General features: G+C 39.0%; 5 protein-coding genes across 8 annotated transcripts; all 5 read left to right on the top strand.

Moving 5' to 3' along the window:
• The first annotated feature begins 4,039 nt into the window (after positions 1-4,039).
• Positions 4,040-4,572, top strand: LOC133848576 (tenecin-3-like). 3 transcript variants are annotated; one of them, XM_062284203.1, is made up of 2 exons: positions 4,040-4,162; positions 4,295-4,572. In XM_062284203.1, exons 1-2 carry the CDS (start codon positions 4,057-4,059, stop codon positions 4,456-4,458), a joined length of 270 nt encoding a protein of 89 aa, XP_062140187.1. In that variant the 5' UTR covers positions 4,040-4,056; the 3' UTR covers positions 4,459-4,572. The 3 variants fall into 3 exon arrangements, with proteins under 3 accessions (XP_062140187.1, XP_062140185.1, XP_062140184.1); XM_062284201.1 differs by having other exon boundaries at positions 4,040-4,222; positions 4,295-4,571; XM_062284200.1 differs by having other exon boundaries at positions 4,040-4,186; positions 4,223-4,570.
• Positions 4,573-5,598: 1,026 nt separating this feature from the next.
• LOC133848578 (merozoite surface protein 2-like) lies at positions 5,599-6,073 on the top strand. 2 transcript variants are annotated; one of them, XM_062284206.1, is made up of 2 exons: positions 5,599-5,720; positions 5,805-6,073. In XM_062284206.1, exons 1-2 carry the CDS (start codon positions 5,615-5,617, stop codon positions 5,951-5,953), a joined length of 255 nt encoding a protein of 84 aa, XP_062140190.1. In that variant the 5' UTR covers positions 5,599-5,614; the 3' UTR covers positions 5,954-6,073. The 2 variants fall into 2 exon arrangements, with proteins under 2 accessions (XP_062140190.1, XP_062140189.1); XM_062284205.1 differs by having other exon boundaries at positions 5,599-5,708; positions 5,757-6,072.
• A 1,614-nt stretch (positions 6,074-7,687) lies between these two features.
• On the top strand, positions 7,688-9,745 carry LOC133848577 (tenecin-3-like). The gene is made up of 2 exons (XM_062284204.1): positions 7,688-7,876; positions 9,525-9,745. Exons 1-2 carry the CDS (start codon positions 7,720-7,722, stop codon positions 9,731-9,733), a joined length of 366 nt encoding a protein of 121 aa, XP_062140188.1. The 5' UTR covers positions 7,688-7,719; the 3' UTR covers positions 9,734-9,745.
• Positions 9,746-11,166: 1,421 nt separating this feature from the next.
• On the top strand, positions 11,167-11,894 carry LOC133848575 (merozoite surface protein 2-like). Its single transcript, XM_062284199.1, has 2 exons — positions 11,167-11,261; positions 11,454-11,894. Exons 1-2 carry the CDS (start codon positions 11,182-11,184, stop codon positions 11,791-11,793), a joined length of 420 nt encoding a protein of 139 aa, XP_062140183.1. The 5' UTR covers positions 11,167-11,181; the 3' UTR covers positions 11,794-11,894.
• A 1,140-nt stretch (positions 11,895-13,034) lies between these two features.
• LOC133847592 (basic proline-rich protein-like) lies at positions 13,035-23,488 on the top strand. Its single transcript, XM_062282751.1, has 2 exons — positions 13,035-13,254; positions 22,770-23,488. Exons 1-2 carry the CDS (start codon positions 13,035-13,037, stop codon positions 23,486-23,488), a joined length of 939 nt encoding a protein of 312 aa, XP_062138735.1.
• Positions 23,489-25,186: the final 1,698 nt, after the last annotated feature.

Genomic DNA, 25,186 nt, shown 5'->3' with positions numbered 1-25,186 from the left:
TTTAATTTTTTTTTTTGCATTGTCGCGCGTGCTGTGCATTGTCAATAAATAAACAATTTTGACGCTCATGAAATGTTTGCTTTTTCTTTGTTTTTTGTGGTTATCCCAAAACTCGTAATGCACATCATGTGGCGACCTCATGTTGAGTTCGATGTAACGACTTCCTTGCTGTGATAAATGCTATCGAGTTGCCGCAGTCAATTCTCTTGGATTTAAAGTGCGTTGGCTTAAACCAGCAGACGATATATTTCATATACAGTATTAAGTTCTTTATATGCCTAGCACTTTTTCAGCATTGATTCACCTTTTAATAAGAGTGCGCTTTTGCCTTCGCAGCACGTCTTTAACATAAGTGTATCAATTTAATTGCATTGCAAAGATATTGATTAAATTTATATGCAAGTCTTAAAGTGCTTATCAGATTTAAGTAATAGTTGAAGTGTATTGCTGTATATTGATAATTTAGATTTGACGAAAAGATAAGAGTAAAATTTAATTTAAATTTTGAGGGTTATTTTTTTTTTTTACAGTGTCTGATTTAATTGTACAGAGAACTTCCATAAATGAAATTTCGGCTTCTGAAATGTTAATCAAACACAGTCTGGAAAGTGGTGAAGCGCTTCGGATGACCATCGAAGGCAACAGATGACCAACACGTCAATGAAATAAAGGCATTAGTGCTCAAAAATCATCGGTTGACTGTTAGAGACCTCATTGATATGATCGGAATATCAGAAGGATCTGAAAAAACTATTTTGAAAGGCCAAAAAAAAAAAAGTCAAATCTCGTTTGCTACTGAAAACATTCAAATTCTGCACTTGTTCTCTTGAATTGAATTAATTCATTCTTTAATCTATAATCAGAAATGAATTTAAATCCAAAATCGAAAATTCACCAAATTTAATAATTGAATTCCTTTTCATAATCTAAATTCGAAAAACCCAAAAGTAAAATTGTAATTATATATTAAATATATTTCTATAAATGGAAAATTCCTATTTCAATATCTCAATCAAAATCGAAAATTCAAATTTCTCTCCTTCATAAATTTTGATTCAAAAGGCAAATAATGCTTAAACGTTTTTCGACTATCTTTCACATTTTCCACAATCTAAAATTGGTAATTCCCACTACGCAATAGCTTTTAGCTAACTGTCGTCATTATTTCTTAGAACTGTTATTTTTTCTTTGCTGGGTACTTTACTTGGCGATATTTGTTCTGTTGTCTGATGGAGCTACGAACAAAACGCAGCTGTGCCATGCGTATGATTTGACAATTGTCAATGAATTATTTGTAGAGTCAACAGCATGAGAAATATGCAAAAATCAACAACAATCAAGTCGCAGTGACGTCACATATTAAATGTTCTAAAACGAATTGTAATGAAAACATTGCCCATGAACATGAACTCTTGAATGCGCATGATAATCTAACGCTGAGATTACAATTTTCTGTCTGCGTTTGCAAATTAAACGCCCCCAAAAAGTAGGATACGCTCCTCCTCCCCGTAGGGATGATGGTTTAACTAAAATTGTGGGCGTGACCAAATCGCCTGCTTAAGTAAGAAATCATTTTATTTGAAAAGTTTGTTGTTTTTTTTTGCGTTTTGTTTTGTTTTTGGTTTTTGTTGCCGTTGCCGTTGCCGTTGTCGTAGCTTTTTTGGTTTTGTCGCATTGTCGGTTGAGCAAGGCCAACGGAAAGTAAACGAGAGCGAGCGAGAGCCATGCAACAGCAAATAACAATAACAACAACTGCACAGGCGATAGCCAAAGCACATGGCACAACAGCAACAGCAAAAGCAACAGCAACAAAGTTAAACTGTAACAATAACCAAAGTCAAAGTTTGTCGGCAAAGTTTTACATGCTCGCCAGCAAAATTCTAAATCAAGTATGCTCTGAGAATGATTGTGTAAGTAACAATCAAAACCTGCAGGTTTCCATCGCTATTTTGTTTCTTTTCCCCACACATACTCGAAATATATATTTCCGACAGCTCTCATTAAACCATTTATTACATTAAAGAGCAACGAAATTATAACCAAAAAAAAATTAAATTCTTGATTAAATTTGAAATAAAACAAAAGTTGTTCTATCTCTAAGTTTGCAGCTTAAACAGAAAATTTAAAATAAATTAACGGAAATTGTAATGAAAATGTATAGCTTTGTCGCCATTCAAGCTGAGAAATATAGACTTTACTTATTATCTACTGTCATAATGCACTTAACGGCATATTTTCACACTTAAGAACATCTTACACGTACATTATTATTTTTATTTTTATTAATACAGAAATGAGCTGTAGTTTCTCATAGCATCTCAAATTTATCATTTTTCATAATTCTTAGTTTCTTCGCACTGTATTTGAACATCACTTAATGGCCATTCAATTAATGCTAAACTTATTAAACAGAACTTGAAGAACCCATTCAATTTTTTTATGGAAAAGTCATCGTTGCATATTTACATTTTATAGCGCCATAATCTTTAAGTGCTTAGTGAGTACTTTGCTATCGAGCTCACTTGCATTTAACGTTCTTTCCTTGCTCTGAATTTTACTGCATGTGTGTGCTAGCTGTCGGAACATCTAGAGGAAACAAATTCATTTCAATTGTTTATATGCCCCGCTATATGCAGACAGTTTGAGAGAGCGAGTGAAAGGGAAGGGAAAAGAGTAAAGCGCATAGAAAGGGTAAAGAGCTAGTGCGATAAGATCGGTGAGAGGAGATTTTAAAAACGGCGTTCGCTTTTTAAGATGAAACAAGTTCAACGTAACTTGTTGTTGTTATTGCTGCTGGCGTTGCCTCCAGAGACCAGAGAAAGAAACCTGCCCATGGCCAAAAGGCAATACCTGCAGCTTTTACTTCACTTTCTACTCTCGATTGTTGTTGCTTCTTGCAAAAACAAACACAAAACAAAAGTAGCAACGAAATGCCAAAGAAATGCAAATAAAACTTTTCTCTTCCTCAACTCTGGCACTGTTTTTTTTACTCTTTGCGTTACTTAATGTTTTTGGCAGCTTTAACCCTCCGACACAGAATCCTTTAATACAACAACTTCATTTCAGACACACAAGCGAAACAATTTTAATTTTAGCCAAAAGCGTTGCATTGAAAATGAAAGCAAGCGCTTCTTCACCCCCCAACCAATTTTTTCTCCCCATTTTGCGTTCAGTTTATTACAACTTTCGGAACAACAATAATAACAAACTTGCTCCAGAAATAACTGGACAGCAAAACATAAAATAGACAACAACAAATACGAAAAAAGTCAAGAGTAAAACACACACAATAAAAAAAAGAAATGAAAAACAAAATTTGTTGAACAACATTTGCAATGAAATAAATCACAAAACCGTTTACTCCAATTAACAAAGCCGCATCATCAACAAATAAGAGGCATGTATGTGTGTGTGTGTATGTGTGTGTGTGACTGTCTGGCAACTTTGACTTGCTCTGCAAATAAGTACTCTAAATCAACTGAATTCGAAATTAAACATTGGGAATTTATGAATTAGAAACATGTGTAAATAATACAATTTATCTGTTGCATCCAATTTGCGGTGAAAGGTCAAAAGTGGGCAAAATGTTTGCATTTTACTGTCCAACTGAAATGAGTAATTAAAAATCAACTTTGTAAAAGGGCAAAACGAAAATGCTAAATAATAAAATTCAAATTCAAATGCCGACACAAGTAAATGTCCTTTAGGTTTAGAATAAACTTCACACTGAATATTGCCAAAAATAATCAATAATAACTGCTGGGCACAGAAAATTATAAGAAAATACTAAACATAACTGAAATTTAATTACAATCCTTTGGCATTGAACTTGACGACATTTTAGACTTGAATTAACACAGTGCTAAACGATCATTATGGTCCATTCACCATGTGACGTCAATTTGCCAAAGACACGTCGTTGTCATTGTCCAAAACAGCTGTGTAAAAACTTTCCACTTAATTTAGAATCGCAGACCGCAAAGAAAAGATCACTATATAAGGCCCACGGTGTCTGGGAAATAGACATCATTCAGTTTTATATCTGGAAAAAGCAAAATGCGTGCTTCAATCATTATCGTTCTGGTTGCTCTGGCTGCTATCGCCGCTGTTGATGCTCAAAGATTTGGACGTCGTCAGGGTCGTCAAGGTGGACAGCAAGGAGGTCCCCAAGGCGGTCCCCAGGGAGGTCCTCAAGGAGGCCCCCAGGGAGGTCCTCAGGGAGGTCCCCAAGGCGGTCCTCAAGGAGGTCCTCAAGGAGGTCCACAAGGAGGTCCTCAGGGAGGTCCCCAGGGAGGTCCTCAGGGCGGTCCATGGGGTCCATGGGGTCCCAACAACAGTTCCAGCACTAGCACCACCACCAGCACTACGGAATCCAGCTCTGACAGCACAACCACAACCGAAGCCTCAACCTCAACCACAACTGTGGCTTCAGATGAGAGTACCACAGTTGCTGCCTAATTTGATAGCAATTCTTCTTTCAACATTAATTTTTTCCCAAACAAATTGTAAATTTACCAAAGTAAATGTATATAAATAAATCCCGTTTATAAATACAAACATAGTATATTTTTTAATTTTGATTTCTTTATTAAGTATTGAACCAGCACAGCAAAAAGAAAAGAGTACTATAACAACACAGGGAAAAACTCTTTTGAACCAAACCTTAAATTCATTTAAGGGAGTTTAAACGAACATATATGACTTTTCATTATTAATGTGAAGTGCATAGATGATACAAAACTTGGAAAAAGAAAAACTCTAATGTACATTAAAGGTAAATGTAAAACATATTTTAATAAGCCATCAGAGCTTCATTTACTGATTAGAATACTAAAACTTGTCCATTTACTAAAAATCTAAGAGAATGCAAAACTGTGGTTATGGAAAAGCAAAATTTGTCATTTGTAAATCTGAATTTCATTTTCCAAGTTGCAATTCTGACAATAAAATCGAGAAGACAGCTAGAGTCTTGCGCGCTTTTTTATTTCCTGGTGTTTTTTAATGTATTTTTATTTACAATCTAATTTACGAAGATAAATAAAGCTACAAATATGTTTACCAAGATCGAAGGCTTAGAAGTATTTTCCACAGCACGATTTATTTAATTAATTTAGCGATACAAATGGAAAAGTTTAATGGAGCAACTAATATGGGAGATTTGACATTATTTGGTAGCTTAACATCTTAATTATGAAATCAGCTAAACAGACCAAGCGGGCAATGAACACGAGCATATTGTTACTATTAATGAAAAATACAAGTTTATTGTTAATTAAGAAAAATATTTAAAAATAAATGAAGTTCAAATTTATATGACAAAAAGTTTGATCCACCCTTAAGTCATGACAATGTCAAAGCTAAATATGTATTTGCAATGCAATCAATTCCCCTTTATAAACACACATGCGCTTCTATTCTATTATAAATAAAATATCAACTTTGTGGTCCATTCACCACATGACGTCAATTCACTTAACAAATTTCGTCACCATTTAAAACAGCTGTAAGAAAATTCCCATTTATTTCGAAAGCTTAGACGCCGTAAAACATACTATTTAAAGCCCAAAATTTTTGGAAAAAGATATCATTCGGTTTTACATCTGAAAATATCAAAATGCGTGCTTCAATCATCATCGTCCTGGTTGCTCTGGCTGCTATCGCTGCTGTTGATGCTCGCAAGCTTAGAGGTCAAGGTGACCAACAAGGAGGTCCCCAGGGAGGTCCTCAAGGAGGTGCTCAGGGAGGTCCTCAAGGAGGTCCTCAGGGAGGTCCTCAGGGAGGTCCTCAAGGAGGTCCCCAGGGAGGTCCCCAGGGCGGTCCATGGGGTCCTAACAACAGTTCTAGCACCAGCACCACCACCAGCACTACGGAATCCAGCTCTGACAGCACAACCACAACTGAGGCCTCAACCTCAACAGTCGCTGCCGATGAGACCACCACAGTCGCTGCATAAATTCCCAAACATTCTTTATTTTATCAACCTACAGAATAATTATAATTTTTCAAAAATTTGGAATTTATCGTACCATTTGAATATTAATAAAAATTACTCTTGACTACACATAAAACTTTCAATTATTAATTATTATTATTAATTCTCAAATAAACGAATCTGAAGAAATAAAATTAATGATTACAACAAAAAAAAAGAAAAAATGGTGTTCTGAATTTCTCATATGAAATTCACAAGGAAGATAGCTTCAGTCAAGTCTTCTTAACTATGAGCTACCCGCTACCCGTTTCCAACAAAAGAAAAACAGTGCGATATTATCATTGCAATATACCGAAATAGTCTACCAAAACTGAAATATACTGAAAATCTACAGATAGAAACGGATACAGCTACCAGCTTCAATAATAATGAAAATAGGGTATTGAAATTTAAAGTTTTTCAAACTGTGTAAAATTAGCTGGAGTGAGTGGTTAGGTAGGCGGCGGAGCGATCTTGTCTTGGCAGAAAGATTTCCCAGCATTCAGCTTACTTAGAGCTCTTTTGATCAACTGTTACTCAACAGTTGTGTACAATTGACAAAGTAAGCTGAAGATAATCGTAAGATGCTCAATTTTGCGAATAGGCGTACAATTGGCTTGCCAAAAATTTTGCGAAATGTGAATCAAAGGCGTATGAATATGTCTGACTAGGCGACGGACCGAGAAATTTGTGAGGGCGGATCGCATGGGTGGGCGTGGTCAGACAGCAGAGCTTCACAATGATTGCTTACGATACGTTTGATCAACTGTTACGTATCAGTTGTGTATCACTTCAAGGCATTAAAGGTAATCACTTGGTAAGCGATTCGGTGTAAAATTGGCTTGCCAAAAATTTTGCGAAATGTGTGTGAAATACATGTGTGTGTGTTTGACTAGTGGCGGACCAAGATATCAGTGTGGGCGGATGACTTTTATGGGCGTGGTCAGCCAAGCGAGCTTCACAAAGATTGCCTAGCTAATCTATACATTTGCTACTCAACAGTTCAGCTCTTATCCAACTAATACTCAACAGTTCTGCACAATTTGAAGGCATTGTAAGTGATCTTTAAAGGCAAAAATGGGCTTGCCAAAAATTTTAGTCTATGTCAGCCAAATTGTGTGTGAGTGCTTGACTAGGCGGCGGACCGAGATATTAGTGAAGGCGGTTCAAGTAAGTGGGCGTGGTCGGGCAGAAGAGCTTCGGAACTCTTGACTACACATAAAACAAAGACATTGGAATGCATTGTTATGTGACTGAAAAAGTCAATGCCAAAAATTTCAGAATATGTGTGTAATATGTGCATATGTGTGTGTGTTGGACTAGGCGGTGGACCGATTTAGTGAAAGCGGATGGGCTAAGTGGCGATGTCAGGCCGGAGAACATTCCCCAGCTTAGATTTATATATGTAACTGTGTTTGTGTGACTTATGCTCAACTGCTACTCAACTGTTGCCAAACGCAGTGCAAGTAATCTCTTAGTGAACGATCGTGATTTTTGTTCTAAGTAAGTACGCAATACAATTAATGCATCATCATTGAAATACTTTGAATAGATTTTCAAATATTACAACATGCATTATACATATATGTTACATATGTGATTCACCACATGACGTCAATTTCTTAATTAAATTTTGTCATTAACCAAAACAGCTGTAAGAAAATTCCCCTCAAAGAGAAAATCAGTATATAAAGCCCACACTTTTTAGGAAAAGACATCATTCAGTTTTACATCTGGAAAATACCAAAATGCGTGCTTCAATCATCATTGTCCTGGTTGCTGTGGCTGCTATCGTTGCTGCTGATGCTCACAAGCTAAGAGGCAATCAGGGAGGCCAGCAAGGCGGACAACAAGGTGGATCCCAGGGTGGTCAACAAGGTGGACAGCAGGCCGGTCCTCAGGGAGGTCCTCAAGCAGGTCCCCAAGGCAGTCCATTGAGTCCTAGCAACAACACCAGTACTACAGAAGCTAGCTACGCTGACAGCACCACAACCGAAGCCTCAACCTCAACAGTTGCTACCGATGAGACCTCCACAGTTGCTGCATAAACTCAAAATTATTTTACCTCGCCATATCCTTTTAAATTTATTTAAATTACTATACCCTCTGGATATAAATAAAAAAAAATACCTAAAACGTAAAAAATATAGTAAGTTCCTTTTCGACAGTGCTTTTCTATCTTTCGTTACAAACTGACGCACATTTAGAGGCGAGTTGACAACCTTTTTCTATTGCACAATGCTGACAACTCAAAGAGTGCGAAATTATCAATATATCTTATTTAGGAAATAATTAGATATAAGTTCGGAGTACTTTGTGATTAAATAAAACGAAGTCAAATTAGCAACGACAGAAAATATAAATAATTTGAATGATACTTACAAAAAAAAACCTGACACATTAATAAAAAGTAATGGATACATTGGTTGTTAATAATATTACTATTTAATTTGTTAATAGTACAGTATTTTTGTTGGTGTTCCTTCACAAAAAAAAAAATCTAGATTGAAAAGTAGATTACAAATTTAAATTTATAATTTTTTCAATCTAGCTTTTGTTAAATTTTAATTAAGGTTTTGCCTTCTTGATTAAATTTTGAAATTTTTTCATTCTTGAACTAAGATTGAATTTCAAGATTTGACCATCTATAAAATTTCGATCTAAAATTAAGAATAAACCTTCATCGCCCAATTTTGAAATCATATATTCTTGGTTCAATGTTTTAATTTTCATTTTAGCACGTGTTTTCTTCCTGTGTATACGACATTTGATCAGGCAATAAAATGGCTGAATATGTTAACTCTAGCTATTTTACATCACAATTTACAGATCGTAGGAAAGAGCTTTTCTTCGCTAAATTTTATTTCTAAATAACTTTGAAGACCAGATTACTGATTTTATTAACATGCATTGCACATAGAAACTGCCTCTCCAATCTATATGTATGTCCTTGTAACATATTTAAGTACTATACATTACTTGAAGATTAACACCTACTTATTATTCTTTTGGCATTTTAAATACTTTTTCTTGACTTATTCCATGCCTGAACTATGAACTATCTTATCATCCAGAGATAAATAGTTATGATATGTTTGAATAAAATAATTTGTATAATTTTCTTATTTTAAAGTTTCATTTTATTCTATTTTCATCTAAAAAAGGAAAAAACAACACTACGCCAAACTATATTTTTTGAGAAACTACGACTTGTTATCTTAAATAAATTTTATGTAATAATAAACAACATCTAATACGATCTTTTTGCGCAAACGGCTTCATGACGACAATTTACGAATGATACAACGTCATCACCAAAAACAGCTGTAGCAAAATGCAGATTCTGACAATGAAAAATCGCTATATAAAGTTCTCACTTTTTGGGAAAAGATATCATTCAGTTTTATATCTGAAAATATCAAGATGCGTGCTTCAATCATCATTGTCCTGGTTGCTCTGACTGCTATCGCTGCTGTTGATGCTCGTAAACTTGGACGTCCAGGTGGCCAACAAGGAGGTCCCCAGGGAGGTCCTCAGGGAGGTCCCCAAAGAGGTCCCCAGGGAGGTCCTCAGGGAGGTCCCCAGGGAGGTCCCCAGGGAGGTCCCCAGGGAGGTCCCCAGGGCGGTCCATGGGGTCCTAACAACAGTTCTAGCACCAGCACCACCACCAGCACTACGGAATCCAGCTCTGACAGCACAACCACAACTGAGGCCTCAACCTCAACAGTCGCTGCCGATGAGACCACCACATTCGCTGCATAAATTCCCAAAAAATTTTCCAAAAATTTGGCAATATATCGTACCATTTGGATATTAATAAAAATTACTCTTGACTATACATAAAACTTTCAATTATTAATCTCTTAGGAAATCCCAAATTATTAAAATAAAAATTCTCAAATAAACGAATCTGAAGAAATAAAATTAATGATTACAAAAAATAAAAAAATTGTGTTCGGAATTAAAGCCATTTTAAATAATCCTCTTATATGAAATTCACAAGGAAAACAGCTTCAGTCAAGTCTTCTTAACTATGAGATACCCGCTACCTGTTCTCAACAAAAGATAAACAGTCCGAAATTATCATTGATATATACCGAAATAGTATACCAGAAAAAACTGAAATATACTGAAAATCTACAGATAGAAACGGATACAGCTACCAGCTTCAATAATAATGAAAATGGGATATTGAAATTTAAAGTTTTTCAAACTGTGTAAAATTAGCTGGAGTGAGTGGTTAGGTAGGCGGCGGACCGATCTTGTCTTGGCAGAAAGATTTCCCAGCATTCAGCTTACTTAGAGCTCTTTTGATCAACTGTTACTCAACAGTTGTGTACAATTGACAAAGTAAGCTGAAGATAATCGTAAGATGCTCAATTTTGCGAATAGGCGTACAATTGGCTTGCCAAAAATTTTGCGAAATGTGAATCAAAGGCGTATGAATATGTCTGACTAGGCGACGGACCGATAAATTTGTGGGCGTGGTCAGACAGCAGAGCTTCACAAAGATTGCTTAGGATACTTTTGATCAACTGTTACGCAACAGTTGTGTATCACTTCAAGGCATATGTATAAGGTTATCGCTTAGTAAGCGATTCGGTGTAAAACTGGCTTGCCAAAAATTTTGCGAAATGTGTGTGAAATACATGTGTGTGTGTATGACTAGGTAGCGGAACAAGATATCAGTGTAGGCGGATGAGTCAAGCAAAAGAGCTTCAGAAAGAGTTTTCAGCTCAACAGCTACTCAACAGTTGAACAGAATTGCAATACGTTGTTACTAGAGTAAGTTGCTGAAAATCAATTTGTTCAAAAGTGCTAAAAAACTGATTACCAAAAATTTTGCTGTAATTAATTCATATGCTGTGTGAGTGCTTGACTAGGCGGCGGACCAAGATATAAGTGAAGGCGGTTCAAGTAAGTGGGCGTGGTCGGGCAGAAGAGCTTCGCAACTCTTGCTGAGGGTGTTTTTAACCAACTGTTGCTCAACAGTTGCGCAGAAATGAAAGACATAGCAATGCATTGATAATTGACTTAAGTATGTGACTGAAAAAGTCAATGCCAAAAATTTCAGAATATGTGTGTAATATGTGCATATGTGTAGGCGGTGGACCGAGATATTAGTGAAAGCGGATGGGCTAAGTGGTGATGTCAGGCCGGAGAACATTCCCCAGCTTAGATTTACATGTGTAACTGTGTATGTGTGACTTATGCTCAACTGCTACTCAACTCAACTACCTCAACGCATTTCAGGCAATCGCTTAGTAAACGATCGCGATTTTTGTTCTAAGTAAGTACGCAATAGAGTCAATCCTTCATCATTAAAACACCTTGAATAGATTATCAAATAATACAACATGTATTACATATGTGATTCACCACATGACGTAAATTTCTTTATTAAATTTCGTCATTAACCAAAACAGCTGTAAGAAAATTCCCCTCAAAGAAAAAATGAGTATATAAAGCCCACGCTTTTTAGGAAAAGACATCATTCAGTTTTACATCTGGAAAATACCAAAATGCGTACTTCAATCATCTTTGTCCTGGTTGCTCTGACTGCTATCGTTGCTGCTGATGCTCACAAGCTAAGAGGCAATCAGGGAGGCCAGCAAGGCGGACAACAAGGTGGATCCCAGGGTAGTCAACAAGGTGGCCAGCAGGGCGGCGCTCAGGGAGGTCCTCTGGGAGGTCCCCAGGGTGGTCCATGGGGTCCTAACAACAGCACCACCACCACTGAAGCCAGCGATACTGACAGTACCACAACCGAAGCCTCAACCTCAACAGTCGTTGCCGATGAGACCACGACCGTTGCTACTTAAATTCTCAAACCTACAGAATAACTATTTATTCCTAATATACTATCAGTTTATCATACCATCTGGTTATTAATAAACACAAATGTGTCTATATACTTCACACTTTCAATGGGTGGGTGGATCGGATAAGTGGGCGTAGTCGGACAACAGAACTTCACAAAGATTAATTAGGGTACTTTAGCTCAACTGTTACTCAACAGTTGTGTACCAATTCAAGGCATTGAAGTAAGCGATTCGGTGTAAAAGCGGCTTGCCAACAATTTTGCGAAATGTGTATGAAATGAATGTGTGTGTGTGGTGGACGAAGATATCAATGTGGGCGGATGAGTTTTATGGGCGTGGTCAGGCAGAAGAGCTTCAGAAAGAGTTTCCAGCTCAACAGCTACTCAACAGTTGAACAGAATTGCAATACGTTGTTATTAGAGTTACTGGAAATCAATTTGTTCAAAAGTACTAAAAAAAACTGATTGCCAAAAATTTTGCTGTAATGGCTTCATATGCTGTGTGAGTGCTTGACTAGGCGGCGGACCAAAATATAAGCGAAGGCGGATTGATCAAGTGGGCGTGGTCAGCCAGGCGAGCTTCACAAAGATTGCCTAGCTAATCTATACATTTGCTACTCAACAGTTCAGCTCTTATCCAACTAATACTCAACAGTTCTGCACAATTTGAAGGCATTGTAAGTGATCTTTAAAGGCAAAAATGGGCTTGCCAAAAATTTTAGTCTATGTCAGCCAAATTGTGTGTGAGTGCTTGACTAGGCGGCGGACCGAGATATTAATGAAGGCGGTTCAAGTAAGTGGGCGTGGTCGGGCAGAAGAGCTTCGCAACTCTTGCTGAGGGTGTTTTTAACCAACTGTTGCTCAACAGTTGCGCAGAAATGAAAGACATTGCAATGCATTGACAGAGCAAGCTGATGATAATTGATTTAAGTATGTGACTGACAAAGTCAAAAAGTCAAGGTTATCGCTTCTTACAGGATTGTGTTTGAAACGATTTTTATACTAAGTAAGTACGCAATACAATTAATCCATCGTTATTGAAGTACTTTGAATAGACTTTCAAATAATACAACATGTATTGCTTTCATATGTGATTCACCACATGACGTCAATTTTTTAATTAAATTTCGTCATTAACCAAAACAGCTGTAAGAAAATTCCCCTCAAAGAAAAAATCAGTATATAAAGCCCACACTTTTTAGGAAAAGACATCATTCAGTTTTACATCTGGAAAATACCAAAATGCGTGCTTCAATCATCATTGTCCTGGTTGTTCTGACTGCTATCGTTGCTGCTGATGCTCACAAGCTAGGAGGCAATCAAGGAGGTCAGCAAGGAAGACAACAAGGTGGTCAACAAGACGGCCAGCAGGGCGGCCAGCAAGGCGCTCCTCAGGGAGTTCCTGAGGCAGGTCCATCGGCTCCTAACAACAGCAGCTCTACTGAGGCCAGCGACGCTGACAGTACCACAACCGAAGCCTCTATAGAATCAGAGACCACCACAGTTTCTAAATAACTCGCCTGCAGCTCTCTATCTCAATCCGATAAACCTTCCAACTCAACATTATCAAAAATTCTCTATATAGACACTATGAGCTATTGAGCCTTTTCTATAGCGATTAATAACAAATGAAACACGAAAGTTAATTTAAATATTTTCTATAATAAGGGCTGACAAATTAAAAGCGAGTTGCGATTTAGTTATTTTGGTGGCTACGACTGAACCAAACATTCACAAAGCTTATATTTTCTATCTATGGGAAAAACAAAATATCTGTAATTATGTATAAAAACCAAATCAACTATTACATATAGAATTTAAAATGAATTCCTATCCAGTCTAATATTCGATTCTCATAATTTTTTCACATTGACTTTAAAATGTTTGCCAGAAGCACTAAAAATTATGCCAAGTAATATTTAAAAAAATGTCATAACTATTACTTAGGCCAAGTATGTAGGATGTAAAGTAACGCAACACACATAACATAGATCTCATTCGCCTTTCAATTCTGTCATTCCTGGTCTACAGCAATATGTTCATTTCTATGCCCAGACAGTGAACGCTTCATTGGTATTGGAAATGGATTATTGGTTGATTGTATTCCAACATATAATTGGAAAATTTAGTTGCCTCAGGTTGTTGCAACTAAATTGTGTATGCCACAGAAAAAGAGATGAAGAGGATGAAGTTTTTTTGCGTTGGGGGAGTCGGAAAAGAGGAGAATTGTTTACTATTTAATTTTATTTGGTCAATTTCCGACAAACAACATGTTAACTTGTTGGAGCTCACACAACACCAACAACAAGGATAAAACAAGCCTCCAAATGCTGTGGCGACAAAATGAAATCACCCCACCACAGCAAAACGGGGCAAACATGTGAAACAACAACAACAACAACGACAAAGGATTATAGGTATTAAAAGTTATAAAACAACAAGATTATGGGTTTAGCAATACAAACACAGATACAACTGTGTACATACGTGTGGGTGCCGGGTGCCTGTGTGTTTGTATGAGTGTTTGTGTGCCTGTGTGTGTGTGTCTGTCTGCTTTTGGCCTGAACTTGTTATGATATTGACCAAGAGCAACAACTATGGCAACAATAACCAGAGAGAGAGAGAGAGAGAGAGAGAGAGAGAGAGAGAGAGATACGTACAACATTTTTCTAAAAGTTGCAATGACGTTGATATGCTCTACAATTGAACAGCATCAAATTGGAATAAAGATTTTATATTAACGCTAAAGAATTCTGAAACATATACATCAGAAATATTTGTATAGTTTCCAAAAATTAAAACCAAAGCCTTACAAATTCACACTTTAGTCGCAGCAACCCATTTGTAGTGTGCGCTTCGAAGAAGAGAAAAGTTTGGACAAGCGTTCTTGCAGCCTGCAATTTGCTACAAAAGTGACAAACTAGATGGGTTCAATGAAGCCGACAACAACCAAAGATACACACACAGAAAAAAATCTAGATTAAAAAGTAGATTGTACATCTTTATATAAAATGTTTTCGATCTTTAAAAAAAAAAAACAATTTTGAAATAAGATTTTTAGGTTGAAAAAACTATAAATCAAGATTTTTATGCTCAATTCTCATTTGAATTAAATATTGAAATATCTACTTTTCAATATATTTATTTAAGACTTTTTCGATTTAAAAAAAAAATTATTTTGTTCTTGTTTTTCAAAATGATATTATATATTTATTTTTTAACAATCTAAGTTACAAATTCTTTAATTTAAGATTTCGCCTTCTTTGTTGAATTTGTTAGATTTTTCCTTTCTTGAAACAAGATTATAATCTTTACTTTCAAGATTGGGCAATCTAGATTTCTTGTATAATTTTAATCTTGATTTAAGAAAAAACCTTTTTGGTTCAATTTTGACATGATACAATCTTGATTTAAGGTTTTATTTATGATTTTAGTACGTTTTTTCTTTCTGTGTAGGAGGTAAGCCATGCCAAAAGGAGAGAAAGTTCATAGGTTGATAGCATTTCCAGCTCACATGCGTGTTAATTATTTTGGCTACACCGGAAAAGGCAAAATTAGCAAAATTAGGCACATTAAATCTATTATCAGAGAAGTTTATCTACTTTTTGGCTTCAGGGTTAAGTGTCAATTTGGGCTGACTTTGAGCTTTGTCTTTGACTTTGGTTTCCCCCATGCAACAAGCAAATTGTGGGAGAGAGTGAGGGGAAAGAAGCTCAAACAGTAGCAAAGACAGGCCGAAACTGTTATGCTTGTTATCCACAAAATTAATCCATATTTATTTGACAGCTATGCGAGCAACTGGGAAAGTTTGAGAACACTTAAGCGTTCAGGTGGCAATCATCCCACAAACGGTGACTGCATTTGAATTTAATTACCATTAAGTTGGCGAATTTGACCCACGTTTAATTAGTTTGAAATACCCAATTGAAATAAGTACGATAAATGCGTGCATAAGTAATGTGAATGTGTATATAAATCATCAAGTTAAGCAAGCGGTTATGAAACGGTTATGAATCATTAACGAAAGAAAACGATCAATGAACATAAATGTATTCAGGGCATTAGAAAATCTACAATTTAAGTGAGTTTTGAATGCATCCCCAAATTGAGAACGACATTGACTTCCAATTCGTGTTCAAGTTCGAGTTCGAAGCGCATTTAATTTCTGTGCTTGGGGTGAAGTTAATCATGAACTTAACTGGCCGACAGCCAAAAGCAAAACAAACTTAACAAAGTTAACTTAATTTTGCCAAAGGCGTCATTTTGACTGCCGCCGTTTCCCTGCCAAAGGAATATCCACGAGCGCGAGACTTTTACGTCGACGTCCTTGTCGACATTTCAATGCCTTTTTAATCTAGAACAAAAGCAAACTTAATTTGCCACAACATCTCAGATGGGCACAAGAAAAGCAACGACTCCAACGTCTGCCACCCTCGACGACACAACTACTACTCCTCTTCTTGTGTGTGTGTACTTCAGCACTGTCTCGAACTCCCCGACTATAACTTCTCCAATGTCGACGAAGACGATGTCGACGACGACGCAACGTCACTTGGCACATAATTTAATTACAACAACACTTTTGGGCGCCGCAACAGCGGGTCGCAGGTTGGCGAAGGTCTGGGCAAATTGCTACTTTGATGTTAAACGCGGGCGGTCGAAGGGATTTGGGATGCGCCTTCCCCGCTTCCCCGCTTTCCTGTCTCCCATTCCCATTCCCATTCGCAGTCGCTCCTTGTTCTGCACTTGTGCGCCACTCGCTTCGAGTGTTGAATGAGCAACAACTTTCGAGTGCAACGCGTCCTGAATTGTAATTAGTGCCTGGGAGGCCAGAGCCCGGTAACCAAGCTGCGCCAAGCTTCAGCTATGTTACGGATAGTATGACCCCCTCGTATCCCCGATATTCCAGGACTTTATGCTTCGGTATATACTTCGTTGACTGCAATAGCTGCCCCGCAGCCGGATGCTTCACTTGATTTGTGGAGTGCGCATTTGTAATTGTTATTACGTGTAAAATGCAAAGTGTCCAAGTTCGAGGTGCCCCTTATTCGCTGCCCCCTCTCCTATTCCTTGCATCTCCAACTCTAACTCTATACTTCTCACATTCACCTTCAGTTTTTGCGCCAGTTCACCGACATAAATTTGTTATCGACGCTAATTGCTTAACGTTTCGCGCGTGCTTTGATTAGCCCCAAACAGATAAGTCATGTCTAGACTTCAGTTGCCGCAACTAACCGAAATAAACAAACTGAACGCCACGACACGCATTGCTATTGGTTATCATCGAATCATCTAATTATCTACACAATTTTATTTAAGTTTTATTGATATTCCAATAAGTTTTATAAACAGATACTTAGTTTAAAAACTAAGTTCTGTGGTGGATATTATGCAAAGATCAGTAGTTTTTTCACCGTTCTCTACGATTGTCGATTCAATTTCAAGATTTGTAGTCGCTTCATGAGGAATCGCTTCTTTCTGAGGAGGTTTCTATGTTCTCTCGTATGGTGGCTTAATAATCACCCCAGTCGAAGAGTCTATATTGTCTCCTGTTGTCGTGATGGTTTCTATGTCCCTTCTTCTTCTTCTTGTCTTTTTTATGTCCTTTCTTGTTGTGCTTCTTATGTTTCTTCTTGTGGTGGTCCTCTGTGGTCGTTTCCTCATCATTCTCTTCTGTTGTGGTTTCTACGTTGAGCTCTGTTGTTGTGGTTTCATCATCGTTCTCTTCAGTGGTAGTTTCGATGTCAAGCTCTGTTGTTGTAGTTTCATCATCGTTCTCTCCTGTTGTGGTTTCGATGTCAAACTCTGTTGTCGTAGTTTCATCATCGTTCTCTCCTGTTGTGGTTTCGATGTCAAACTCTGTTGTTGTGGTTTCATCATCGTTCTCTCCTGTTGTGGTTTCGATGTCAAACTCTGTTGTTGTGGTTTCATCATCGTTCTCTCCTGTTGTGGTTTCGATGTCAAACTCTGTTGTTGTGGTTTCATCATCGTTCTCTCCTGTTGTGGTTTCGATGTCAAACTCTGTTGTTGTAGTTTCATCATCGTTCTCACCAGTGGTAGTTTCGATGTCAAACTCTGTTGTCGTTGTTTCATCATCGTTCTCTCCTGTTGTGGTTTCGATGTCAAACTCTGTTGTTGTGGTTTCATCATCGTTCTCACCAGTGGTAGTTTCGATGTCAAACTCTGTTGTTGTAGTTTCATCATCGTTCTCTCCTGTTGTGGTTTCGATGTCAAACTCTGTTGTTGTGGTTTCATCATCGTTCTCACCAGTGGTAGTTTCGATGTCAAACTCTGTTGTCGTAGTTTCATCATCGTTCTCTCCTGTTGTGGTTTCGATGTCAAACTCTGTTGTTGTGGTTTCATCATCGTTCTCTCCTGTTGTGGCTTCGATGTCAAACTCTGTTGTTGTAGTTTCATCATCGTTCTCACCAGTGGTAGTTTCGATGTCAAACTCTGTTGTTGTGGTTTCATCATCGTTCTCTCCTGTTGTGGTTTCGATGTCAAACTCTGTTGTCGTTGTTTCATCATCGTTCTCTCCTGTTGTGGTTTCGATGTCAAACTCTGTTGTTGTGGTTTCATCATCGTTCTTACCAGTGGTAGTTTCGATGTCAAACTCTGTTGTTGTAGTTTCATCATCGTTCTCTCCTGTTGTGGTTTCGATGTCAAACTCTGTTGTTGTGGTTTCATCATCGTTCTCTCCTGTTGTGGTTTCGATGTCAAACTCTGTTGTCGTAGTTTCATCATCGTTCTCTCCTGTTGTGGTTTCGATGTCAAACTCTGTTGACGTTGTTTCATCATCGTTCTCACCAGTGGTAGTTTCGATGTCAAACTCTGTTGTTGTGGTTTCATCATCGTTCTCTCCTGTTGTGGTTTCGATGTCAAACTCTGTTGTTGTAGTTTCATCATCGTTCTCACCAGTGGTAGTTTCGATGTCAAACTCTGTTGTTGTAGTTTCATCATCGTTCTCTCCTGTTGTGGTTTCGATGTCAAACTCTGTTGTCGTTGTTTCATCATCGTTCTCTTCAGTGGTGGTTTCTACGTTAAGCTCTGTTGTCGTTGTTTCATCATCGTTCTCTCCTGTTGTGGTTTCGATGTCAAACTCTGTTGTCGTTGTTTCATCATCGTTCTCACCAGTGGTAGTTTCGATGTCAAACTCTGTTGTTGTGGTTTCATCATCGTTCTCTTCTGTTGTGGTTTGGATGTCAAACTCTGTTGTCGTAGTTTCATCATCGTTCTCTCCTGTTGTGGTTTCGATGTCAAACTCTGTTGACGTTGTTTCATCATCGTTCTCACCAGTGGTAGTTTCGATGTCAAACTCTGTTGTTGTGGTTTCATCATCGTTCTCTCCTGTTGTGGTTTCGATGTCAAACTCTGTTGTCGTTGTTTCATCATCGTTCTCACCAGTGGTAGTTTCGATGTCAAACTCTGTTGTCGTTGTTTCATCATCGTTCTCTCCTGTTGTGGTTTCGATGTCAAACTCTGTTGTTGTGGTTTCATCATCGTTCTCTTCTGTTGTGGTTTGGATGTCAAACTCTGTTGTCGTAGTTTCATCATCGTTCTCTCCTGTTGTGGTTTCGATGTCAAACTCTGTTGTCGTTGTTTCATCATCGTTCTCTTCAGTGGTGGTTTCTACGTTAAGCTCTGTTGTCGTTGTTTCATCATCGTTCTCTCCTGTTGTGGTTTCGATGTCAAACTCTGTTGTTGTGGTTTCATCATCGTTCTCTTCTGTTGTGGTTTGGATGTCAAACTCTGTTGTCGTAGTTTCATCATCGTTCTCTCCTGTTGTGGTTTCGATGTCAAACTCTGTTGTCGTTGTTTCATCATCGTTCTCACCAGTGGTAGTTTCGATGTCAAACTCTGTTGTTGTGGTTTCATCATCGTTCTCTCCTGTTGTGGTTTCGATGTCAAACTCTGTTGTCGTTGTTTCATCATCGTTCTCTTCAGTGGTGGTTTCTACGTTAAGCTCTGTTGTCGTTGTTTCATCATCGTTCTCTCCTGTTGTGGTTTCGATGTCAAACTCTGTTGTCGTTGTTTCATCATCGTTCTCACCAGTGGTAGTTTCGATGTCAAACTCTGTTGTTGTGGTTTCATCATCGTTCTCTCCTGTTGTGGTTTCGATGTCAAACTCTGTTGTTGTGGTTTCATCATCGTTCTCTTCTGTTGTGGTTTGGATGTCAAACTCTGTTGTCGTAGTTTCATCATCGTTCTCTCCTGTTGTGGTTTCGATGTCAAACTCTGTTGTCGTTGTTTCATCATCGTTCTCACCAGTGGTAGTTTCGATGTCAAACTCTGTTGTTGTGGTTTCATCATCGTTCTCTCCTGTTGTGGTTTCGATGTCAAACTCTGTTGTCGTTGTTTCATCATCGTTCTCTTCAGTGGTGGTTTCTACGTTAAGCTCTGTTGTCGTTGTTTCATCATCGTTCTCTCCTGTTGTGGTTTCGATGTCAAACTCTGTTGTTGTGGTTTCATCATCGTTCTCTCCTGTTGTGGTTTCGATGTCAAACTCTGTTGTCGTTGTTTCATCATCGTTCTCACCAGTGGTAGTTTCGATGTCAAACTCTGTTGTCGTTGTTTCATCATCGTTCTCTTCAGTGGTGGTTTCTACGTTAAGCTCTGTTGTCGTTGTTTCATCATCGTTCTCTCCTGTTGTGGTTTCGATGTCAAACTCTGTTGTCGTTGTTTCATCATCGTTCTCACCAGTGGTAGTTTCGATGTCAAACTCTGTTGTTGTGGTTTCATCATCGTTCTCTCCTGTTGTGGTTTCGATGTCAAACTCTGTTGTTGTGGTTTCATCATCGTTCTCTCCTGTTGTGGTTTCGATGTCAAACTCTGTTGTTGTGGTTTCATCATCGTTCTCTTCAGTGGTGGTTTCTACGTTAAGCTCTGTTGTCGTTGTTTCATCATCGTTCTCTTCAGTGGTGGTTTCTACGTTAAGCTCTGTTGTCGTTGTTTCATCATCGTTCTCTCCTGTTGTGGTTTCGATGTCAAACTCTGTTGTTGTGGTTTCATCATCGTTCTCTCCTGTTGTGGTTTCGATGTCAAACTCTGTTGTCGTTGTTTCATCATCGTTCTCACCAGTGGTAGTTTCGATGTCAAACTCTGTTGTCGTTGTTTCATCATCGTTCTCTTCAGTGGTGGTTTCTACGTTAAGCTCTGTTGTCGTTGTTTCATCATCGTTCTCTCCTGTTGTGGTTTCGATGTCAAACTCTGTTGTCGTTGTTTCATCATCGTTCTCACCAGTGGTAGTTTCGATGTCAAACTCTGTTGTTGTGGTTTCATCATCGTTCTCTCCTGTTGTGGTTTCGATGTCAAACTCTGTTGTTGTGGTTTCATCATCGTTCTCTCCTGTTGTGGTTTCGATGTCAAACTCTGTTGTTGTGGTTTCATCATCGTTCTCTTCAGTGGTGGTTTCTACGTTAAGCTCTGTTGTCGTTGTTTCATCATCGTTCTCTTCAGTGGTGGTTTCTACGTTAAGCTCTGTTGTCGTTGTTTCATCATCGTTCTCTTCAGTGGTGGTTTCTACGTTAAGCTCTGTTGTCGTTGTTTCATCATCGTTCTCTCCTGTTGTGGTTTCGATGTCAAACTCTGTTGTCGTTGTTTCATCATCGTTCTCACCAGTGGTAGTTTCGATGTCAAACTCTGTTGTTGTGGTTTCATCATCGTTCTCTCCTGTTGTGGTTTCGATGTCAAACTCTGTTGTTGTGGTTTCATCATCGTTCTCTCCTGTTGTGGTTTCGATGTCAAACTCTGTTGTTGTGGTTTCATCATCGTTCTCTTCAGTGGTGGTTTCTACGTTAAGCTCTGTTGTCGTTGTTTCATCATCGTTCTCTTCAGTGGTGGTTTCTACGTTAAGCTCTGTTGTCGTTGTTTCATCATCGTTCTCTCCTGTTGTGGTTTCGATGTCAAACTCTGTTGTTGTGGTTTCATCATCGTTCTCTCCTGTTGTGGTTTCGATGTCAAACTCTGTTGTTGTGGTTTCATCATCGTTCTCTTCAGTGGTGGTTTCTACGTTAAGCTCTGTTGTCGTTGTTTCATCATCGTTCTCTCCTGTTGTGGTTTCGATGTCAAACTCTGTTGTCGTTGTTTCATCATCGTTCTCACCAGTGGTAGTTTCGATGTCAAACTCTGTTGTTGTAGTTTCATCATCGTTCTCTCCTGTTGTGGTTTCGATGTCAAACTCTGTTGTTGTGGTTTCATCATCGTTCTCTCCTGTTGTGGTTTCGATGTCAAACTCTGTTGTTGTGGTTTCATCATCGTTCTCTTCAGTGGTGGTTTCTACGTTAAGCTCTGTTGTCGTTGTTTCATCATCGTTCTCTTCAGTGGTGGTTTCTACGTTAAGCTCTGTTGTCGTTGTTTCATCATCGTTCTCTCCTGTTGTGGTTTCGATGTCAAACTCTGTTGTCGTTGTTTCATCATCGTTCTCACCAGTGGTAGTTTCGATGTCAAACTCTGTTGTTGTGGTTTCATCATCGTTCTCTCCTGTTGTGGTTTCGATGTCAAACTCTGTTGTTGTGGTTTCATCATCGTTCTCTCCTGTTGTGGTTTCGATGTCAAACTCTGTTGTTGTGGTTTCATCATCGTTCTCTTCAGTGGTGGTTTCTACGTTAAGCTCTGTTGTCGTTGTTTCATCATCGTTCTCTTCAGTGGTGGTTTCTACGTTAAGCTCTGTTGTCGTTGTTTCATCATCGTTCTCTCCTGTTGTGGTTTCGATGTCAAACTCTGTTGTTGTGGTTTCATCATCGTTCTCTCCTGTTGTGGTTTCGATGTCAAACTCTGTTGTTGTGGTTTCATCATCGTTCTCTTCAGTGGTGGTTTCTACGTTAAGCTCTGTTGTCGTTGTTTCATCATCGTTCTCTCCTGTTGTAGTTTCGATGGTCTCTTCTGTCGTGGTTTCATCGTTCACTGCTGTAGTGGTGACGGGGCTTGCTTCTGTTGTAGTTGCAGGTGTCCATGGACCCCAAGGGAATTGATTATTAGGAAAACCACCGGGAAGTCCACCAGGTAGTCCACCGGGAAATCCACCGGGACGGCCACCAGGAAGTCTACCAGGAAGACCACCGGGAAGTTCACCAGGAAAGCCACCAGGAAGCCCACCAGGAAGGCCACCAGGAGGACCACCAGGAAGTCCACCAATAGGGCCACCGGGAAGCCCACCTGGAAAGCCGCCGGGACGGCCACCAGGAAGACCACCGGGAAGTCCACCAGGAAGGCCACCAGGAAGGCCACCAGGAGGACCACCAGGAGGACCACCAGGAAGTCCACCAATAGGGCCACCGGGAAGCCCACCAGGAAGACCACCGGGAAGTCCACCAGGAAGGCCACCAGGAAAGCTACCAAGAGGGCCACCAAGAGGGCCACCAGGTAGCCCACCTGGAAGGCCACCAGGACGACCGCCAAGAAGTCCACCAGGTCGACCGCCAGGAGAACCACCAGATGGTCCCCATGGACCTGGACTACCTGGAATGCCAATCGGAATTCCACCTGGAACTCCATTCTGTATTCCACCTGGACCTCCACTTTGGATTCCACCAGGAATTCCACTTTGGATTCCGCCAGAGAATCCGTTTGGAATTACACCTGGACCTGCACTCGGAATGCCACCAGGAAATGCATTTGGAATTACGCCTGCACTTGCACTCGGAATACCACTTGGAAATCCATTTGCCGGAAGTCCGCCATTTGTGTTTGCTGGGTAGCTACCCGGACGAGCAAAAGGACCAAAGCTTAAAGAATTGCCAGGCAATGCACTTATAGGGCCTTGTCCACCAAAAACTGTGGGGCCCCAAGTGCCTTGAGCGGCAGCCAGAGTAACGCCAGCAAGGAGAAATATCACACGGAAGTCATGCATCGTCAATGAAAGTCAAAAACCAACTTGCGCGAAATCTGATGATCTGGACATTTATATAGAATAACTTTCGCAATCGGAAAAGTACTGGATAAAAAGCTGTTCTTAAACTTGGCCAAACAATCCGAGACGTTAGGGCAAACAATGGTAACGTCTGGCGTAAAGCAAATCCCAGCGCTTTAAATAGATCGCATTAAATAGAAACTAAACAGAAATAGAAATTAAACAGACAATAATAACTGAATTCAGTAAGATACCGACTGCGCGGAAATTAAACGGAGTAAGAAGGTTCACCAAAAAGGCTGAACAAAGCGTACTGCAGCACAAGACACAGTTCTACGTGTTGATGCAATAAGTTGCTGCTGTTATTTTTTCGGGTAAAGCAAATTAAACGAATGAAATTAGCAAAAGAAAAATAAACAACTAATAAACAAAATAAATTGTGTGGACTTTTTTTTGTGTGTGTGTGTGTGTGTGTGTTTTTTTATGTGGATTAAATTGAAAATGCCGAGCACATCTTCCATTAAAGACGTTGGGCATAATTTTAATACGAAATTGTTTTTGGTGAAGATTGCGAGACCTTTTAACAGGCAACGGCCAACAGCAGCTGTACGCGTTACTTGAAGGACACGCCGCTTGAGCTACACGAAATTGTGCCAATCAAATTGAAATTTAATTTGCACAACAATGTGGCCAAAAAGGTATGTGTGTATGTGTGCCGGTTGTGGCAACTTGAACTCCAGCTGACCCTTTAAACAAGAGAATTATTAACCTCATCATGTTACACACCTAGTCCATGCTAGTCCTTACTCCGTAGTTCAGGGTCCTTTATCACAAACCCGCTTTGTTTTCCGGGGCAGTCCATAAAATTGTGATTTACTCCCGTTGAGATTTCAATTACTGCCGCTTTATTGCCAATAAATTTTCATATAAATTAGGCAAACGAAAAGTTCGCAAAGCAAGAGAAAAAAACAACAAACAGCAAGACCAAAGATGGGGGAGAAAAGGACTTAAACAGCAGCAGCAGCGGCAGCAGCAACAGCACGTAGTCAAAGCCAAAAGGACCTGCACACAGGAATCCTTGAAAATTGTAGGTGCCACAACAAAGGGTTTGTGGCACGTCCTTGCCGTGAAATCAATTGACGCCTCTTTAAATTAGGCCACCCTTCAATGAGCCAAGCCAAGCGTTGACACTGCCGACAGCTCGCTAAGGATATCGATCACAGACTTAATTGAATGCATTCGAAATCAGCGCGGCTGAACACGAACCGAAGTAAATTATATTAGCTTAAGCAGAATATAAACGTTCGGTTCGTTATTACAAATTTTCAAATATTTGTTATTATTCAAGATTGTACTTTTTTTTCAAAGAATTCAAGTCATTCTAGTCTATCTTTATATTTGGAAACCCCGATTATTGTGATTTGTAGCCCAATTTCTAAGGATGATTTTAAATAACCAAAATAAGCTTTAAAACGGCGTTAACTTTTTTCAATGCTAGCAAGAAAGGGTTTTTTTTATTCACATTTAAAGTAGTAGAAGAGGCTGA

Source organism: Drosophila sulfurigaster, chromosome X (assembly GCF_023558435.1).
Source record: "Drosophila sulfurigaster albostrigata strain 15112-1811.04 chromosome X, ASM2355843v2, whole genome shotgun sequence".
Classification (NCBI taxonomy): Eukaryota; Metazoa; Arthropoda; class Insecta; order Diptera; family Drosophilidae; genus Drosophila; species Drosophila sulfurigaster.
Note: the sequence above shows the minus strand (reverse complement) of the source record. Positions and strands in the feature narration are given on the sequence as shown.

Excerpts from the sequence above, each read along its gene's own strand:
- LOC133848576 (XM_062284200.1), top strand. The coding sequence starts at position 4,057 with ATGCGTGCTTCAATCATTATCGTTCTGGTTGCTCTGGCTGCTATCGCC. Across the intron at positions 4,187-4,222 it reads CCAAGGCGGTCCCCAGGGAG|GTCCCCAAGGCGGTCCTCAA; the intron begins GTCCTCAAGGAG and ends GTCCTCAGGGAG.
- LOC133848578 (XM_062284205.1), top strand. The coding sequence starts at position 5,615 with ATGCGTGCTTCAATCATCATCGTCCTGGTTGCTCTGGCTGCTATCGCT. Across the intron at positions 5,709-5,756 it reads TCAAGGTGACCAACAAGGAG|GTCCTCAGGGAGGTCCTCAG; the intron begins GTCCCCAGGGAG and ends GTCCTCAAGGAG.
- LOC133848577 (XM_062284204.1), top strand. The coding sequence starts at position 7,720 with ATGCGTGCTTCAATCATCATTGTCCTGGTTGCTGTGGCTGCTATCGTT. Across the intron at positions 7,877-9,524 it reads GCAGGCCGGTCCTCAGGGAG|GTCCCCAGGGAGGTCCTCAG; the intron begins GTCCTCAAGCAG and ends GTCCCCAAAGAG.
- LOC133848575 (XM_062284199.1), top strand. The coding sequence starts at position 11,182 with ATGCTCAACTGCTACTCAACTCAACTACCTCAACGCATTTCAGGCAAT. Across the intron at positions 11,262-11,453 it reads GATCGCGATTTTTGTTCTAA|GAAAAGACATCATTCAGTTT; the intron begins GTAAGTACGCAA and ends CACGCTTTTTAG.
- LOC133847592 (XM_062282751.1), top strand. The coding sequence starts at position 13,035 with ATGCGTGCTTCAATCATCATTGTCCTGGTTGTTCTGACTGCTATCGTT. Across the intron at positions 13,255-22,769 it reads TGAGGCCAGCGACGCTGACA|GAAAACCACCGGGAAGTCCA; the intron begins GTACCACAACCG and ends ATTGATTATTAG.